A 21,070-nucleotide genomic window follows, 5' to 3' on the forward strand; every position below is an offset into this window, starting at 1 on the left:
GCAATAACTGGTTAACTCCTATTATTAGCAGGACTTAACCCTTTATTGCACTAAGTTGACTAAATTTGTTATATATCAGTTTGTATCCACTGTTACAGAGTTTTTTTTAATGTTAATGCCTTTTTCCATTTATACTGAACCCCTTTTTGGACCCAATCATAGTGCTTAAAATTGAATGAGAAGATTGCTTTGTGAATGCCTCAACCAGAATTTGCACCAATGTAGAAGAAACAGATCTCGTATCTAGTGGGGTCAAGGTTATTGACCTGGTTCAGGGAATCTCAATTCTGGTAGAACTTGGGACCTCATGTTTACAATTCCAATGCTTTACCTTTGTTCTTAAATGACATTTTATATATATATATAAAACATGTATTTAAATTCATGTCTTGTTTCAGCTAAACATTTACCTAGGAGCGAGGTTTTCCTATCTTTGATGGCAACCAGTTTGATTTTTTTTCAATCTCATTATATATACTCATTATATATATTTATCACACACCCGTGCCGATTTTGTGACTCTGTAAATATGGTATTGCACGGCCGTGCATATATTTTGACATGACGTCATTAGCGTTATACAAACATAGTGTAAAGACGCGCTAAATGTTAGCGTTATACTATAGGCGCGTCAATGAAAAATGACTCTTATTTCACTTTAAACGGTCTTTATTTTTGGTATGTGATAAGAGGCTCGCATAATATAATTTTATTCAACTTGTGCAATAAATTTAGTATTGAACTTACACTCATTCAATATCCTCTATATATCATGATCATGGCTTTGAAAGGAATAACAAAAAAGATACTTTTTACTGGCACTGTTTCCACATTGTAGCTTGTAAAATAATAAAAAACACCTTCATTCATAGCAAAAGTACACACATATCTCATAGTCATAAAGCTGTCATAATGATGTCATTTAAAGCCTGTTACTCATCTTACACCAGGTATAAAGATTACATTTTTCTGTTAGAAACTCAAGACTGATATATAAAGTATTGAATGGAATTAAATAACACTTTTATGTATATATGTTTTTATTTTCACAGACTGTCGGGTAACGGACCATTCACAGGTAGCAGTGAGATTGAGATTCTAAAATACATGGCAGAGAGTAGCTGGACATTTGAGGGGCGGGGTTTCGAAAAATTCTCCAAGGAAGGACTTGACTTCATCAGCAAACTGCTTGTTAAAGATCCAAGGTTTGTATATATTTAACTTGGATGTCAGAAGTGGTCTTGGTTTGAATGTAATGTCAACATTTTTGAGTCACAAGAGGTCTTGGCTTGAATATAATGTCAACATTTTTGAGTCTTATTTCTAAACCATTGTATATAATATGACATGATATGCATTTAAAATTTTGGAATATACTATTGATTGAGGATGAAGCATTCTATTTAATAAGAGGTTATTAAAATTTAAAATGTCATAAGTGTTTGTATAAGTGACTTTTATTAGGAAAAATATGCCTCAGTGTTTTTTTAAGAATATGAAGTTTTAAGTCTGTTTTGTGTGTCCGTGGTCAAGTGGTTACCGTCTCTGACTTGGAGCTACTTGCCTTCCACTGCTGTGGGTTCAAGTGCCACCAGGGGATGAGCTATCTAGCTCGCTTAGAAGGTCGGTGGTTCTACTCAGGTGCCGTCTTGTGCCTTAGATAATTGACAGAAGGGGCACCTGAGGTCTTTCACCACAAAAAATACCAGAAAGTGGCCATATTACCTTCAAAGATCCTGTGTGTTGTGATCAAAGTGGTAAACCACACTAAGTGAAATTATTATGTACATAATAATGCAAAATAAAACAATTTACAAACATCAAAGAATATGGAAAATATGTACTGCAAATATTTGTGCATATTTTATGTAATCATCAAAATATATGCATTCATTTCTTATTGTAAAATTTGAGTTAAACTTTTTAGAAAATAATTTTTATATTACCACCCTTTATTTACATGAATTGTTAAATTCAGTAATATCTTTATAAATAATGCTTTTGGAACCTACAATATTGATAAATCTTAATTTGAGCATCATATTTATGATTTAAAACCATAAAAAATTGTGTTACAGGATCTTTAACTGTGTTGACGTGACTTTAAAAAATTTATATCTGTATGTCTGTTTTAGAGATAAAATTTGTTTTATGTCTGTTTTACAGATAGCATTTGTTTTATGTCTGTTTTACAGATAGCATTTGTTTTATGTCTGTTTTACAGATAGCATTTGTTTTATGTCTGTTTTACGGATAGCATTAATTTTGTTTTATTTCTGTTTTTACAGATAGCATTTGTTTTATGTCTGTTTTACAGATAGCAATTTTTTTATGTCTGTTTTACAGATAGCATTTGTTTGATGTCTGTTTTATGGGTAGGCTATTTTGTTTGTTTTACAGTTAATGTATAATTATGTCTGATTTTACAGTAAGCGTATGACAATAGGAGAGTGTATGAGTCATCCATGGTTGTCTACAAAGAGCGACACAAAAATCAACACGGAACAGCTGAAACAGTTCTATAATGCTGAAAAACTTCAGGTATGGAAAAAAGGATTTCTTTCATTTTTGTACCATCAACTGATGTATATTTGTGATAATAAATAATAAGCAAAATAAGCAATAAGCTGCCTATTTGAATGTGATCTATGGCTGTTTGATATGCTATACAGGCTAGACACACTTCACAAGAAATACGAGCATATTGCATCACTTTCGGGCAGGTGCAACAAGATTATAGAAGTGTTAACAAAATCTGCGAATTGAAAAACATCGCGAATTAAGAGACATCAAAGATATAGAATTCATTGATTATGTAACCAAAGTAATTCTGCTTTTAAAGCTCCCTGCTTCCAGATATATTACCAAATAACCAAGTTGAATTTATTAAAATAAGAAATATTTAAAAAAAAAGAAAAACACAAACAACAAATTTTTAGCAGTTTTGTAACAGTATAATTAGAACAAAATGCTTTTTTGACCAAAGATTTATTTTCAACTCATAACATTTCATTCATTTTCATCTTCAGACAAGGTTTTAGAACTTGCAGTAAGATAAAGAAACTTTGGGTTGATAGTAAAATTTGGGTTCATTTATATTCTTTTGCATAGTGTTTTTACATAAGATGTATCAAAAAATGTTTATGTATATTTATTAATAGAGACAGACAGAGAAGGTGTTTACAACAGTACAGCTTCAGAGTTTTGCTAAGATTATACACGGAGCCAAGGCATTGTACCAGCCTGCCGTAGATATAGAATCAGGGGAGATAATCTTCCCCGACAGTGATCTTTACGGAGACTATCTTGATGAAGATGCTTGGTATGAATGGCAGCTTCAGGTAAGTTGTCTCCCTTTGTTTTTGTGTCTTTTTATATAATGAAATTAATAGATAGTTTCCTAATTCATAATAATCACGAAAATGAAGGTTCTTGTGTAATCAAAGGCTACCTGGAGCTATGCTTACTCTTTATCCAGAGGCCTCTGTGGCTGACTGGTTAAGGTTGTTGATATCAAATCTTTTGTCCCTCGTCACTGTGGGTTTGAATCTAGCCCAACAAATTGTGGGCTTAAGGGCTTAGATGATGATCGCCCTTCATAAAGACAGACATCTATGAAAAATCAGATTATAAAATCGGTCGGTCTTGCATTCGAAATATTGAGACTAGGTTTGAATCCTGTCAGGGACTTTGAATTCTTTGATATGTGAGGTCTTCCGATGCCATTAAAGCTGAAAAATCTCCATTCGACCGTTAAAATGTCAGTCTGACCTAAAACCCAGTTAACAAATTCTTTTCCCACAATATTATATGGTACGGATCTTCCTGGCTTAGTATATATATTATTCTTTTACTACCTATAGGTGGACCTTGAACTTTTTCTACATCTTTTTACAGTACCTTGATGACCCAGACAGTCAGATTTTCCCGATACAAGATAAGAAGTTTACTGTAAGGGAATGCCGCCATGCTGGTGCACCAAAATATACAAAACCGAAACAAACCGAGAGGTCGGACAAGGATATTTTGGATACTGGTAACGATACCTGTCATAATTGAGATAAAATGTTGTATCTTTACCCCTGCCACATAATGTGGAGAGTGTGTGGGGGCTGTATTGAAATCAATTTGTTGTGTCTGTCAATCGGCCAGTCAGTCCTACAGTCAGTTCGTCTCCATTATGTCTGCTCTATAAACTCTATACTCATTGAACAATTTTCTTCAAACTGGCACTGTGCCGGCTCAAGGTCAAGGTCATCCTTGAAGGTCAAAATTTGAACATTTTGTGTCTACACTATAAATTCTATAGACTCTTTCTTTTATATTATGAAAAATGGTGATAAAATCAAAAGCCCAGAATTACTTTAGTTGTAAATACTACTTAATTTCTATGACGATGTTAATGATGACAAATAATGTTTCTCTTCAAATTCAAATGCAAATTTGTCTGTAATTTTGTTTTTATAAAAGATTTCAATATCAGCATTCAATATTGAAGATAAAACTATGGTAACCCTTAACTTACTGGAACCGAAATTGATTAGCTTCCATCACCTGTCTGGAGCCACGCCAGCCTGAACCTCTGTGCCCTCTTGGCTACAAGCCTAAAAAACAAGGCAAGCCTGAACCTCCCTCCTGGCCACCAGCATGGAACCAGGACAGCCTGAACCTCTGTGCCTTCCTGGCCACTAGCCTGAGCCCTCATACCCTCCTTGCCACCAGCCTGGAACCAGACCAGCCTGAACCTCTGTGCCCTCTGACCAGGATTTAATCTTTGGGTTGCTCAATTTTTGTATATTGGTATTGAACTCCCTTAAACTTAACATGGATTGTTTCAAATACAAAGCAGGGCTAATAATTATTATTACAAATAATTCCTAAATTATAATACATATATTTGCTTTTGATATTCCCCTAATAAATAATGAACTGTTCCAAATCAAAAACTATACAAATTCTGCAGTGAGAATGTTAATATTTAACCTATTTATGTTTTTTCCTGACCACATTGAACTTTAACATTATGTTATGCAGGTACTGGGATTTTGTTCCGGGACAAGATTCAAGCCACAACATTCCTTGTTGGTGAAGACGTAACTTTCACAGCTAAAGTCGTGTCAGAGACAGGCGAGATACCCGTGGTCACATGGTACAGAGACGAACAGCTTCTGTCCGATGATTACAGGTAAACCTAAACCCTTTTTGCAAATTTTGTCCTGAAAATCATTTAACTTATCACATTGACTGTGAATATCAATGTATATATATGTTTTTTTTTCATTGTAGCAAATATTTAGAAAATAGAAATACATGTACATGTACTTATTGACTAAATTAGTATAGTTTTGGAGCTAAATTACATACCTTTTATGAATTCCTTTCATCTAATGCATACATGTGACAAATGAAATGGGCCAAATCTGGATTTTCAGCTGGATTTTGAGGCTCAAAACTGGATTTTTTATCGACTTGAAATTCAATGCGTGTTTGGCACATTTGATATTTTTGTAATTAGGTAAATTTCTGCTTACATTTACCACCTCATGATCCCTATAGCATAATAGATAATTAAATGTAATGAGAATTTGTCAAAACTTATAAACGACACAACCTTATTATGTTAAATATCACATTTTGTACATGTATTTTGGGCCTTGCCCTTTATTTACTGAATAAATCTTTTGACTTGACTTGACTTAAACCATTCTAGATTTAAAAAAGCGAGAGCATCAGATTTCTAATTTCTGGTAGCTGGTTCAATCCTTGGGGGAAGGTGAAATGTCTCAGTGAAAATTGACTTGGGACATTGATTCTAATGGTCATTTGTCTTTCACTACTATAGAAATCATTTGGGATTTATTCAGTAGTTGGTTACTTGCTGGGAATTTGGTATTTACTGATCAGTTATCCAGGAAAGCTGGTAAGGTTGATATACCACAGAGAGATGACCAAACAATTTGTAAATATAGGCCTAGGAACGCTTCAAACAAACACTTGTCACAGGGTGAGTAAAATGTTCAGTCTGCCCTGACTTCAAGGTTTTGTAAAACTTGAGTCTAAATCCTGTCTCAAATCTCAAGATTTTCATTGGTCAGTGTACATTCTGTGACAGTTTCTGACCAATCAAGTACCTGAGATCTGAGTTTGAGCTTGGAGAATTTCTCAAAACATTGGTAGAAATAGCCCTGGAAACACTACAAACACTAGTCACAGTGTGAGAAAATGTGCTGTCTGATCAGGACTCGAACCCACAGGACCCTCAGGATACCATTGAGGGCAGAGCTATACGACTGCTTACACATTTTCTTCCCTGAATAGTGAACATCTCTGAACTGTGACACACTGATAATTCTAAAGTGATATTATGAAAATATTTTCATTATGCAGGTTCAATATTTCAGGGCGGATGCTTCCTTTAATCCAGAGACAGGACTTGCTAAATTAAAGATAATTAAAAGTAAGGATTATGATGCGGCAGTGTACAAGTGTGTGGCCAGGATCAAAGAGGGGCGTGTCTCATGTGAGGCGAGGTTATTTCTGGGAGGTAAGACTATATGACTATATATAGCATGAAAAATAACAGGCAGAAGAGCTGTGTATAGCAGTTTTAGTCCTTTTTTGTTTAAAACAATTTTCTTTTCTAAATTTAGCAAAATTGTCAATAAGCTGCATGGAATTTGTTCTAGCATCATAGAAAACTGATGATTACTTTATATGGCATGAAAAATAACATGCAGAAGAGCTGTGTCTAGCAATTTTAGTCCTTTTTTGTTTAAAATAAGTTTTTTCCAAATTTAGCAGAATTGTCAATAAATTTTTCAGAAATAGTTCTAACATCTATGGTCTTAGAAAATTGGTGATTACTTTGTGTATGACATGAGTCTATCTCTGGAAGACTAGAAAATTGGAGATATCTTTGTATATGACATGAGTCTATCCCTGGAAGACTAAAAAATTGGTGATTTCTTTGTGTATGACATGAGTCTATCTCTGGAAGGCTAGAAAATTGGTGATTTCTTTGTGTATGACATGAGTCTATCTCTGGAAGACTAGAAAATTGGTGATTTCTTTGAGTATGACATGAGTCTATCTCTGGAAGACTAGAAAATTGGTAATTTCTTTGTGTATGACATGAGTCTATCTCTGGAAGGCTAGAAAATTGGTGATTTCTTTGTGTATGACATGACTCTATCTCTGGAAGACTAGAAAATTGGTGATTTCTTTGTGTATGACATGAGTCTATCCCTGGAAGACTAGAAAAATGGTGAATTCTTTGTGTATGACATGAGTCTATCCCTGGAAGACTAGAAAATTGGTGAATTCTTTGTGTATGACATGAGTCTATCTCTGGAAGACTAGAAAATTGGTGATTTCTTTGTGTATGACATGAGTCTATCCCTGGAAGACTAGAAAATTGGTGAATTCTTTGTGTATGACATGAGTCTATCCCTGGAAGACTAGAAAATTGGTAATTTCTCTGTGTATGACATGAGTCTATCTCTGGAAGACTAGAAAATTGGTGATTTCTTTGTGTATGACATGAGTCTAGAAAAATGGTAATTTCTCTGTGTATGACATGAGTCTATCTCTGGAAGACTAGAAAATTGGTAATTTCTTTGTGTATGACATGAGTCTAGAAAAATGGTAATTTCTTTGTGTATGACATGAGTCTATCCCTGGAAGACTAGAAACATGGTAAATTCCCTGTGTATGACATGAGTCTATCCCTGGAAGACTAGAAAATTGGTAATTTCTCTGTGTATGACATGAGTCTATCCCTGGAATAGAAAATTGGTGAATTCTTTGTGTATGACATGAGTCTATCTCTGGAAGACTAGAAAATTGGTAATTTCTTTGTGTATGACATGAGTCTATCCCTGGAAGACTAGAAAAATGGTAATTTCTTTGTGTATGACATGAGTCTATCCTGGAAGACTAGAAAATTGGTAATTTCTTTGTGTATGACATGAGTCTATCCCTGGAAGACTAGAAAATTGGTGAATTCTTTGTGTGTGACATGAGTCTATCTCTTGAAGGCTAGAAAATTGGTGATTTCTTTGTGTATGACATGACTCTATCTCTGGAAGACTAGAAAATTGGTGATTACTTTGTGTATGACATGAGTCTATCTCTGGAAGGCTAGAAAATTGGTGATTACTTTGTGTATGACATGAGTCTATCTCTGGAAGACTAGAAAATTGGTGATTTCTTTGTGTATGACATGAGTCTATCTCTGGAAGACTAGAAAATTGGTGATTTCTTTGTGTATGACATGAGTCTATCTCTGGAAGACTAGAAAATTGGTGATTTCTTTGTTTATGACATGAGTCTATCTCTGGAAGACTAGAAAATTGGTGATTACTTTGTGTATGACATGAGTCTATCTCTGGAAGACTAGAAAATTGGTAATTTCTTTGTGTATGACATGAGTCTATCTCTGGAAGACTAGAAAATTGGTGATTGCTTTGTGTATGACATGAGTCTATCTCTGGAAGACTCAACAGTCTTACAGAAATTACTGTTTTTCAGCATAAAATGCCTTTTCTTTAAAAATCAATTAAATAATTTGAAAAGAACAATGGTCTGAAGTGTAATATTTTATTATTGTAGATGTACCAAGCAAGCCTGGACGCCCATTGGTAACTCAGACTTCCGGTACAGAGGCCTTCTTGACCTGGACCGGACCAGTATCAGACGGCAACGCTTATCTCCTTGGTTACAGAGTGGACTATAGGAAGGAAGGTTAGTTCTTTTATTTTAGTATGAATTGTATACAAGACATACCTACATGTATGCCACCTGTCTGTCCACTTAGCTTAATAGAGAGTGCACCAGATTAGAAAACCAAGGCTTGCTGGTTTAGACCTTGAGCAAGTTGAAAATTCCCTGTGACATGTGATCTTGGACAGAGTATGTAATTGTAAAAATGATTGGTTTTTTCATAAAACAGAGACACAATAAGTTTACAAACCATAATGGGTCATATAACTTGTCAAAAAATCTACTAGGTCAAACACCCAGTCAATGGAAAAATATATTAGGGCATTAAGTCTATCAAAAGTTGTTATACAATTGAAAAAAGGTCATATAACATGTAAAAAGTTGTATTTTAAGTTATTTAACCGGTCTAAGAAAAATTTACAGCAGGATATATAATCTTGTCAAAGCATTTAAATATAATAACACATATGAATATACATTGTAACCTGGCATGAAAAAGATGTAACCTGGCAAAATTTTTATGGTAGGCCATATAACCAATACTCAAAATAATGATTGTAACATAAAATATACATTGACTTGCAGATTTTATGAAATTATTATGATAAAATGATTTTTGCAGGTGAAAAGAAATGGACACAGGGTCCATATGTTACAGAGGAGTATGCATTACTGTCTGGACTGGAACCAGATTCTACCTACATATTTAGAGTGTCTGTGCATAATAGATATGGAGCCAGTCCATTTAGCTGGTCGTCATTGGAAACAAAAACACTTGCAAAAGGTATTTTTGTTCAAGCATATTTATTCTATTTTTAAAAATATATCTTAATTCTTTGTGTTAAATATCTAATGACATACATGTAAATGCTGTTTTTAGCATTTTAAGAATTAAAAAATTTACTAGTAAATTGTAAAATAAAAAGCCAAATCATTAGTACCAGATTTAAAAGGATTCATTGAATTTTCTCTAACTTGAACGCAAGTCTGTGTTAATTTTGTAACTTACAAGTACAGAAGTATTGATATGATGATAATAGGTGAAAAAAAAGTACAGTGCATGTTATGTTTTCTATAGAGAAGTAACACGTCTTTAATGCTGAACTATCGTTTATTAACTGATTTGATACAGAGCGTGGCATGCTAAGATAGGGTTAGTAGGCGGGGCTTATTAGTAATACATTCTGACCAATGAATAACAGAGTTATACACAACAGTTCTTCCTTCTTAACATTTTAGTCCATTATCATATAATTAATACTAAAAATATAATCAAATAACAAGAAAGAGACAACTGGTTGAATCATTTAACAACATGAGATATACGAGATTAATTCATTCGTAAACCAGATCAAACTATCGACCTATTGTTCGTAATTCACCTTTGACTTTTACTACAGTTCACACGAGTTCATTCAGTGGTATGTTTTACAACAAAATAGTGTAATGTTTAATTAGATAGCACATTAACTGTCTGTACGCTCTCGAATGTTTATACAGTTACGTAGTCAACTCAGTATGAGAAACGATTAGGTGGTTTGCGTTCTCTCAATGGGTATCTTCGTTCCATTAACATTTGATCTGATCTTTTATTTTCATTTAATGATGGCATTTTCTCAGGATTACCAGTTACTAACAAAGGGTCATTTCTCTCGGTCATAACTGGCATTTCTGACAAATTAAGCGGGATCATGTTTAACGGTGAACTTTCTCGGCGAGAAAGCTCATTATTCATTTCTGATTTCCGTAGCTGGTCAACATGCCTTCTCCAGACTTGATTGTTACCGATATCAATTTTATACATGAGAGGTCCCTCGCGGGATAAAATTGTACCGATAACCATTTTTCGGTTGAAGTAGGCCTATAGTCTCGCGCTATTATTGAGTCTCCTTCTTTAAACTCTCGGAAATTTCGCGATTCCGATGTTGCCAGTTTCATTCTTTGTTTTTCGACATAACCGTCTATATCCGGTTTTAATAAGTCTAACTTGCTTCGCAAACTTCTGCCCATAAACATCATTGCAGGACTTTCTTGTGTGCTTTGATGTACAGAATTGCGATATGTTAACAAGAAATTTGCCAACATAAGATTTAGGTCTCCTTTATCAAATTTCATTGCTCGAATTCTTGACTTAAAAGTGCCGTTCAAACGTTCCACTAAACCATTTGTGGACGGTTTAGCAACTGCGGTTCTTATATGAAAAATACCGTTATTTTTCATAAATTGCGCAAATAAATCTGATGTAAATTGTACACCATTATCGCTTACCAATTGTTTTGGTATACCATAACGACTAAATATGGTCCTTAATACATTGACTGTTTTTTCGGCAGACGTACAATTTCCCATATCCTCTATTTCAGCCCATTTGCTTCGAGCACAAACTATTACTAGGAACATATGACCTTGAAATGGACCTACAAAGTCTACATGAACGCGTTCAAAATTAGAGCGCGCATTTTCCCATGGGTGAAGTTGAACTTTTTCTGGCATTTTCTGCTGCATCTGACAGCCCTGACAATGTCTCACCATGTGTTCAATGTCTGAGTCAATGCCAGGCCACCAGACATAACTTCGCGCTAAATTTTTCATTTTAACTATTCCACTGTGGCTACAGTGCAGAAGATCTAAAACTTGACCTCTGAGTTTCTCAGGAATAACAACTCTAATTCCCCACATTAAACAGCCTCTTTGAATAGTTAATTCGTTCCGGCGCGTGTGATAACCTTTCAGGACAGGGTCATTTAAGTTCAGACTCCAGCCCTTGTTTACATTTTCGTAAACACGCGATAAGATAGGTTCTCGCTGCGTTTCACGCTTGATTTGCGCGCTAGTTATAGGAAGTTTATCAAATTGTTCATTGAAAAATACTTCCTCAAAATTACTTTCATTTTCTAATATTGATGGCGCGGGCAAACGTGACATTCCATCGACATTAGTATGTTTCTTAGTACTTTTATATTCTATATCACAATCAAAGCCTGACAAATAAACCACGTATCGTTGTATTCTCGCAGCAGAAGTGGCAGGAATGCCCTTGCTCGGAGAGAATATAGACAACAGTGCTTGACAGTCTGTTATCAGCGTGAATTTTCGACCATATAGATACGGATAATATTTGTGTACTGCCCAGTATATTGCAGTAGCTTCCCTTTGTACTTGCGCGTACATTCTTTCAGACTTTGATAGCGAACGGCTTGCAAATGCAATTGGTTTCTCACTGCCATCAGGCATTACATGTGATAATATTGCAGAAATACCGACAGGGGAAGCATCCGTTGCTAACCGTACGGGTAATTTCGGATCGTAATGCGTAAGGACGGGTTCTGACGTAATCAAATCTTTTGACTTCGCAAACGCGTTTTGACATTCTTTAGTCCAAACAAACTTACGCCCCTTTTCTAGCAGTTGATTTAGCGGTTTAATTACCGTGGCTAGGTTATTTAAGAACCTATGATAGTAATTTAGTAATCCGAGATATGCCCTGAGAGATGTGACATTTTGTGGACGTGGTGTATTTAAAATAGAATCCACCTTATCATTACATTTCCACAGACCGTTTTCATCAATTTCATGACCACAATATGTAATCCTCTCTTGAAAGAACTGACATTTTTCTTTATTCACTTTTAAACCATATTTTGACAACCGTTGCACTACTGTTTCTAAGTTATTTAAGTGAGCTTGATCATTTTCTCCTGTAATATCATCGAGAATGCACTGTACTCCTTGTATTCCTTGAAGAATTTGATCAATTGTCCTTTGCCATATTGCAGGTGCTGATGATACTCCATATGTCAATCTATTATAAGAATATAGACCTTTGTGAGTGTTAATCGTTAACATTTCTTTTGTTTTGTCATCGCACTCCAATTGAAGATATGCTTGGCGTAAATCCAACTTTGAATATTTCTTTCCATTTGCCAAATTCGCGAAAATGTCCTCTATTCTCGGGAGTGGGTATTTATCTACATTTATAGCTTGATTTACGGTGACTTTGAAATCTCCACAAATTCTTACTCCTCCCGAAGATTTAACTACGGGCACAATAGGTGTAGCCCATTCTGATGTATTCACTTTCGTAATAATGCCCTGTTCTTCTAGAATGTCTAATTCCTTTTCTATTTTCGGCTTTAACGAATATGGTACTGGCCTAGCTTTTACGAATTTCGGTGAAGCATTCTCTTTGACAGATAGCGTTGCTTTAATATCTTTAACTTTCCCGATACCGTCGGAAAACACTGACTCATATCGCTTCATAATATCGGCTATACGTGTTTGTGTTGAGTGATCATCAATTGAATTCACATGTACAATACGTGACCAGTCCAATACAATTTCATTCATCCAGTCCCGTCCAAACAATGCGGGACCGTTGCCCATGACAATACACAGTTTCAGCGATTTTGACTGTCCATTGTACCTTACATTTACCAGTTTTGTTCCGGCTTGCTGTATTTCTTCACCAGAATATGTCTTTAACACTGATGTGGGCCTATCCAATGTAACATTTCCAAAACACTTCTGGAACTCTTCTCTTGACATCAGAGAAACAGCTGAGCCCGTATCGACTTCCATTTGTAAGGGTCTGTAGTCTATCTCTGGTGTGATGGTGATTTTCCTGCTCGAACCTTTGGTCACGGAATTTATACTCATCACAGGAACGTCGTTGTTGTTCATGGCATGTACGTCTCGTGCACGTGCTTTCAGACAAATACTTTTTATGTGTCCATGTGCATTACATGCATGGCAAATGGCATTCTTAAATCGGCATTTGAAAGATGCATGATTATCTTTACCACAGTGAATGCATTTTCCGTTTTGTTTCCCGGTCGAGTTTGCGGTCGCCGGTTTTTGCCGTGGCCTGTGTTCAACTCTTCTCGAAGGTTTCCTTTTCTCAACCTTATTTACACTTGCGGTCAACGACTGAAGTTCTGCGGCGTCCCTCGTTGCTGTTTCCATAGCAACTGCTGTTTCAACAGCCTTCTTTAAACTTAAGTCTTCCATCGACAATAGTTTACGCTGTATGTGCTCATCTTTAAGTCCACAAACTAAGCGGTCCCGTAACGTATCGTTTAGGCTGGCTTGGAAATCGCAATCTGCCAATTTCCTCAGTGTAGTTACATAATCATTTACACTTTCACCCGCCGCTTGGTTTCGTTTGTGAAATCTAAATCGTTCAGCTATAATCAATGGCTTTGGGTTAAGATGTTTATTCAATAATTCACAAAGATCGTCATATGACTGTGTTGAAGGTTTGTCCGGTGATGTCAAATTTCGAAGTTTTTTCTCCAAGTAAAGTTAATAAAGCTGGAACTTTTTTCTCATCGTCTATTTCATTTACTAAAAAGTACTGCTCTAAACGTTCTTGATAGCATGTCCATGATTCTGAATTGCCATCAAATCCAGATAAATGTCCAATTAATGCAGCCATTTTAACACTTATAAATTAAATCCAGAATTTTACACATATTATGATAATAACATTAATATCTAATAGATAAAATCCCCGAAATTTAATGTTCAATTATCCTCGTCGCCAGATTGTTATGTTTTCTATAGAGAAGTAACACGTCTTTAATGCTGAACTATCGTTTATTAACTGATTTGATACAGAGCGTGGCATGCTAAGATAGGGTTAGTAGGCGGGGCTTATTAGTAATACATTCTGACCAATGAATAACAGAGTTATACACAACAGTGTATTTAAAGCTGCATGGGTCCAGATAAGCCAAAATATTTCAAAAACAAATTTACAAATATTTTAAAGGAAAGTGAAAAGATTAAAGATTCAACTAATAATTGACATGTTATGTGCGAGTAATGACTGTATTTGTAGCATTTTTTACCGTATTTCTACTAACACATTTAAGGCTACTTTTGTATATTTTGATCTCTTCTGGGTAATTTAAGTGGATTGTAAGTGCCATTTGCATTGTGTAAATGAATATCTTTTTTTTACTTCTCAATATTTTACTTTTAAATACATTTTGGGAGACTTAATATTTTGGTTATTGTTGAGAGGTGATTGTTATAGAGAGGTTAAATCTATTATGAACTTTTAGTTTGGAAGATGTAAAGAGGTAATTGCTTATTAGAGGGCCACTCTATAGAGGTTATTCTGTATATTGTCTTTGTGTTCAAAGTCTAGGTGAAATATTTTAAGTGTTGTTTTTTTAACTGTTGTGTGTCCCACATGAAAAATAAACATCCAGCAACTAACATGGATTGAAAATTTAGGGACAAATGTCTTCTCCATTCGCGGAAAAACGGAAGAAGTTTTGAAATTTAAGGAGAAGTGGTGCTAAAATGTAACATCTCATAAAATCAAACTATAACTTTTGGGGTTTTTTTTTTTCCAATTTTTTTTTCACGATATAATAATAACATAGTGTAACAAGTAGGCCATCAATAAAGCACCCTATATCTTTTAGTATCAGAATTGCCTTTAACATTGGTCAAAATTGATAAGGTTAAATATATTTTTTCATCAATTTAAAATTTATTTCACCAATTTCCAAACAGATGCACCAAAAGTCTCAGTTGCCATGGATCTTCAACCATTGATGCAATTTTCAACATTTGACAAACAGCAGTTGATCCTCCCAGCAGAAAGCAGACGGCCATCTCTCACTGTAGCCGAGGAGCCAAAAATAAATGAGATTGATCCAAATGAGAGCTTCACTTTTACAGATACCATTTCTAAGTATGAAATTTCATATTTAATAAATCTTTAAAGGTGCTCCACTGAAAGCCTAAAAGTATAAAATTTGAATGAAAGCCTAAAAGTATAAAATTTGAAATTTTTATGGATCAAGTGAAGCAATAAAAAGTGGAAAAAACCTGCAAAGAATAATAAAATAATATCCAATAAAACAAACATACATTTATTTTCTAGTTGTTTTTGTCAACTGATTAAGCAACTTGCAAGTCTTTTGGTACTTAATTTCTAAATCATACTGTTAATGAAAACTGAAATTTTTTATCATTCATCAAAAGATGAAGTAAAACAATGAGAGATTAATAAACTTATAAACGATTTATAACGAGTAATTTACATAAATAATTTATGTATATTTACAGGGGAAGCTATGGTGAATATAAATTGTGTACAAGTAAATCAACAAACCAGCAGTGTGTGGCAAAGATAGTCCCCTACAATAAGGACAAGAACGCGAGCATCACGGCTGAGTTCGAGCTCCTGCGTACCTTGAGCCAAGCCAACGTTGTCAGCGTTCTAGACAGTTACATAAGTGTCGATCAGTTTTATGTGATTTATGAACATCTCTCTGGAATTAATATTGTGCAATATTTCTGTCTACACAAAACATACAAGGAAGAAACAGTTGCTCGCCTCGTGCGACAGGTGCTTGACGCACTTCAATACCTCGAACATTTCGGAATCGTTCACCTCAATCTTCAGCCAGCAAGCATGGTGATGGCGACAAGGAGAAGACCGCACGTAAAATTACGCGACTTTACGATGGCTCACAAGGTCGAGGATGATAAAGGAGTAAAAGTTCCGCTGGCTGGTTATCCTGACTTTACACGTGAGTATTGAAAAAAATGAAATATACGAAATCTGTGATCATCAAGTGTTATGAAAATAAATATTTCATGAGTAGCAATAGCCACAAGTACAATATGATAGTTTTTATAACACAAGATTGAAAAAAAAGTTCCATATTAATAGGAAAAACTTGAATTTTCTGTTTGTTTTAGATTTTTTCTCTTTTCTTTTTTAAACTTATTGAAAATAATTCGTATTGGCTGAATTTAGCAGAAAGTAGTCCGGCAAGACACCAGAGAAAATACAAAAATATGTTTCACTGCAGTGACTAATATCATGAGCATAGGGAGACAAATTTTTATTTTTAGTGTATCGATTATCAGCAAAAAATCGTCTGATTGACAAAAATATCAGTATTTTTATGATCTGAAAAATGAAATAATGTTAAGATGGATGCCAGGTAGCATGGGCCTTATGTCATTTTGGTTTCATTATTACAATTTAAAGTGGGATATCTTCTATGATAACATGTTTATTGTTATGCATCTTTGTTAAAGATCTATATATATATTCAGAATTTATGTATCTTAAAAAAATATGGTTATTATTTTAAATATGTTATTATAATGTTGGGGATTTTTACCCTATAACTTTTCCAATTCAAAACAGTGCACATTTATTACATGACAATTTAGCAGGTAAAAGGAAATCCAGTCCACTGAGGTTTTTTTATGATTGAACTAGAAATAATTTTTCGAGATAAATGTTCATGTATTGTTGTATGTTTAGACCAGTAAATTGTGTACAAAATTTCAGATCATTCCATCTCTCCATTTTTCGAAAATGATTATTTAAATTGTGAACAATGACCCAAAATTGAAAAGCATTGCAATGTTTTTCATTTAAATCGGACAAGAATAGCTCAAAACACACTGTTTTCACTTTGTTTCTGAGTATATTCCTTAATCATTTTGGTTACATAGGTGCAAACCCGGGTTATAATATGGTAAATGTCGGGCGGGCGGGGAAAAACTTTTCGTAACAGTTTTCTCAGCAACTACTTTTTCACAGCCTCTTGATATTTCGCATACAGCATTGACACATGGTCCCATACCTTGATTCAATTTCAGGTCTGGTGCTCATTCATTTCCTCTTTATCCACTTAGTTAAATTTTCGACATTAATGGTCAATGGTAAATTTGGTAGGAAATTTTCGTAACAATTTTCTCAGCAACTAAGTATCACAGCCTCTTGATATTTGGCATACAACATTGACACGTGGTCCCATATGGTGGTATTTGAGTACAAGTCTGTCGCTCATCCACTTCCTGTTTACTGACTTAGTTAAATTTTCGACATTAATGGTCAATGGTAGGAAATTTTTGTAACAGTTTTCTCAGCAACTACGTATCACAGCCTCTTGATATTTGGTATACAGCATTGACATGTGGTCCCATACGGTGGGATTTGATTTCAGGTCTGTTGCTCATCCATTTATGGTTTAACGACTTAGTTAAATTTTCGACATTAACGGTCAGTGGTAAATTGTTTTCGTAACATCACATCATCATGATATTAAATATACAAATGCAACCCGGCCTTTTCTGTCTTTGACCTGTTGTAAGTGCCCATGCTGATCTATAAAAGAAATTCAAATTTTATGTTTTTAGGATTTTTGACATCAGTGGAGTTTCAAATGTAAATTTAGATTTACTTATTAAAATTATTTTACTTATATAAATTTTTAACTTCATAATGTAAACTTAAACTTCAAAATTTTATAGGGGTATATATTTTTATCAGAGTAATGTTTTATTAGTAGATTATTCATTGTAAATTTGTGTTATATATTATCAAATAAAAAAGTTTAAAGGCCCATTATGCCTCACAATAGCTATCATATTTATTTTTAAAATCTTTTTATTGTTGGTATCTTTTTACAGATTCCAAAACTTTAAACATTTCCCATATTTATGAACTATATTTTGCTCTTTTAGCTCAGTTGACAATTGATATAATCATCATGATCATAGTGAATAAGTATTTTGTATGGAAGTCTAAATACTATTTTGTCTATATATTGCCACCTTTTTGACTTATTACTGCACATTTAGCGCTACTTTCTTCAGTTGTTAGACATCAAACATGCTGTTAATGCATTATTTAAACATAAATTATAAACATTAATTGATACATATTTGACATTTCTAAAGTATCAAAAAATCAAAGATTTCTGAGGTATAACGTGCCTTTAAAATTCTTCTTTTACAGCACCAGAAATTCTTAAAGGGGAGAATGTAAACTTCACAGCAGATTTATGGACCCTTGGAGCTGTAACTTTCACCTTGTAAGTTTATATTTTCATATGTAATGAATCAATAACTTAATGATATAATAACTCCTTTAATATCTTCTTTTATGATAAATTTTGAACCCCAACATCTGTAGTGATGCATCAGGGAATCCATTTTTGGGGAGGTTAATTGGTTTATTTTCCTCTTCTGGCTAACTGTCTCTGTAATCAGTTAAAGCTGCATGCCTTAGATGAGCCAAAATATTTCATTAAAATCAAACTTGAGAAAAAGTAAACAGATTCAAGTAATAATTTACATGTTACATGCGATGCAAGACTGATTTTCATATACTAGCAATATTTCAACTGAGTGACTAATGCAGTATTTAGGGCTATTTTTCTATATATTTTAATCTCTTTGGTAATTTCATGGGTTGTAAGTGCCATCTGTAAGGTTTTAATTGCTTCCTTTCGGTTATTTCACAATAGCACGAATTTGGAGGCATGCTGTTTTAACATTATTGTTATTAATTTACTTTTTTTGCAATGGTTTAAATTATATGCATCATTTTATGTTAATTAACACCAACTACATTAATTGGCATTATTTTACGTTAATTTGCATCATTTTACGTTAATAAACATCATTTTACATTAACACCATTTTACATAGATTTGCATCATTTTACATGAATTGGCATCATTTACACTAATTAACATTATTTTACACTTTATTTGCATCATTTTACATGATTTTGTTTTATTTACATAGAATGAGTGGCATTTCACCATTTGGAGGGAAGAATTTGGAGGAGACTTTGAGTCGTATTTTGTTTGACAGATACAGCACGAAGGAAATGTATGATAACGTTACTCCAGAAAGTGTGAAATTTGTAGTAAAACTTTTATCTAGACTTCCAAGGTAAGTGTGACCTCTGAATTGTTTCCCCACATCTTCAACTTTATTATACTTCAACATAGATTGATTGATACTCTTAGAATTCTTAAAGTTCACAATTATTGACGGATTTGATATTTGTTCAGTGTCATCTCTTAAAAAGTAGTTTATCTCAATAGGGGGAGGTAATATGGGAAAAAATAGATTTGAACAGTAGCAAGGGAGGTAATTGAAATAGCATTTTCAGGCAAGAGTTATCTATGGCTCAAGATTAGGGCCAGGCTAGCTTGAATGTCCTTACAGTCTGTCAGTCTATATATTGACAGTAAAACGAGCAATACGAGTATATTTAGTTCAATGAAGCTGTCTGTTGTGTATTAAAACAAGTTTCTAAGTTTCTAACAAGCTTCACACTATTCAACTATCAAAGAGATAGGGAAGTCATGTGCATTATATCATGATATATGAACAACATAAATAGGAATGATTACACGCCATTAGAAAAACCAAAGGAAGTCAGGAAAAATTATATCTTCGCTCAATGTAGTTCAGTTATATTCCTACGCACTTGAACTGTGCATTATTCTATGACAATGCACTCAAAATTGATATCTATTTCATAAATATATACTATATGTAACAGATATCTTATGTAACCACAATCACATACTTGTCCCAGAGTACCCCACCTCTGAGTAAATAAATAAATAAAAATCAAAACGCATGAAGTACTCATGTCTTCATTTGTCCCACAGTATCCCAAGTTCCAGAGTACCTCAGTCTTTTTTATATTCATTTTTATCAAGATTTCTATTGATATGAAAATTTATTTTTGTCTCCAGAAATCGGCCAACTGTGACTAAATGTCTCAACTCAACATGGCTTAATCTGAATGAGAGTATGGTAAATGCCAGGAATTCCAGAATGTTCAAGTCAGAGAAACTGAGGGCCTTCTCTGTGGATTATCTGACGAAGAGATCTGACATTGACTACAGTCTAGTTGTTGTTGATATTGAAAAACTTCCAAAGGTGACCATTTGCTTTCAATACTGCATAGATTATGGGTATTTTCATTTTTTGTTTGAGATTAACTGCATATATACCATGTCATGAATCAATGAAGCCAAATTGAGTACTTGATTAGATTTAAATGTAGAACATTGTTCCAAAGAGTATACAGTTGCACAATTTTACCAAGGCTTTTATATGCTTCCTTTGGACTATACAGGTTATGATTGGCACAGACCCCATTACCTCGGTCCAAGCCGCGCCAGCGTCTTTTGATTCTTTTATGTGAGAAAGCTATCCATCTGGCTTAAGTAACATCAGTCGTTCTACTCAGGTGCCTGTTTGTGTCTAAAATAATACACAAATGGGCACATTAGGACTTCCTCCACCAGTAAAGCTGGAAAGTCGCCATATGACCTATACTTTGTTGGTGCGACATAAAACCCAACAAAAAATTTAACTGGCTAATGTTACATAGGTGAAAAACTGTTTAAAGCTAGTGGACAGTATTAAAGATCAAGCTAATGAATTGAAGTGATAGGTATGTTACTCTGTAGAGATTGTACTGTATTTTTGGAATCGCATTATGGGCATACGTGTCTGAATGCTTAGCATTTTATCAATACAAGATGGTAAAACT

At 34.2% G+C, this 21,070-nt stretch overlaps 1 protein-coding gene across 1 annotated transcript in view; it reads left to right on the forward strand.

Annotated features, from left to right (window-relative positions):
• Nucleotides 1-21,070, forward strand: part of LOC132725616 (titin homolog) — a 48,676-nt gene that overhangs the window by 22,302 nt on the left and 5,304 nt on the right. The window contains exons 18-30 of the mRNA XM_060710761.1: nt 1,053-1,205; nt 2,430-2,541; nt 3,162-3,341; nt 3,898-4,036; nt 5,035-5,185; nt 6,402-6,544; nt 8,611-8,742; nt 9,344-9,505; nt 15,247-15,427; nt 15,805-16,271; nt 18,503-18,578; nt 19,297-19,446; nt 20,265-20,451. Of these exons, the coding sequence (XP_060566744.1) occupies nt 1,053-1,205; nt 2,430-2,541; nt 3,162-3,341; nt 3,898-4,036; nt 5,035-5,185; nt 6,402-6,544; nt 8,611-8,742; nt 9,344-9,505; nt 15,247-15,427; nt 15,805-16,271; nt 18,503-18,578; nt 19,297-19,446; nt 20,265-20,451 (2,233 nt within the window). The remainder of the gene's footprint in view (nt 1-1,052; nt 1,206-2,429; nt 2,542-3,161; nt 3,342-3,897; nt 4,037-5,034; nt 5,186-6,401; nt 6,545-8,610; nt 8,743-9,343; nt 9,506-15,246; nt 15,428-15,804; nt 16,272-18,502; nt 18,579-19,296; nt 19,447-20,264; nt 20,452-21,070) is intronic.

This window comes from Ruditapes philippinarum, unplaced genomic scaffold, assembly GCF_026571515.1.
Source record: "Ruditapes philippinarum isolate M1 unplaced genomic scaffold, ASM2657151v2 ctg311_1_1_1_1, whole genome shotgun sequence".
NCBI classification, from domain to species: Eukaryota; Metazoa; Mollusca; class Bivalvia; order Venerida; family Veneridae; genus Ruditapes; species Ruditapes philippinarum.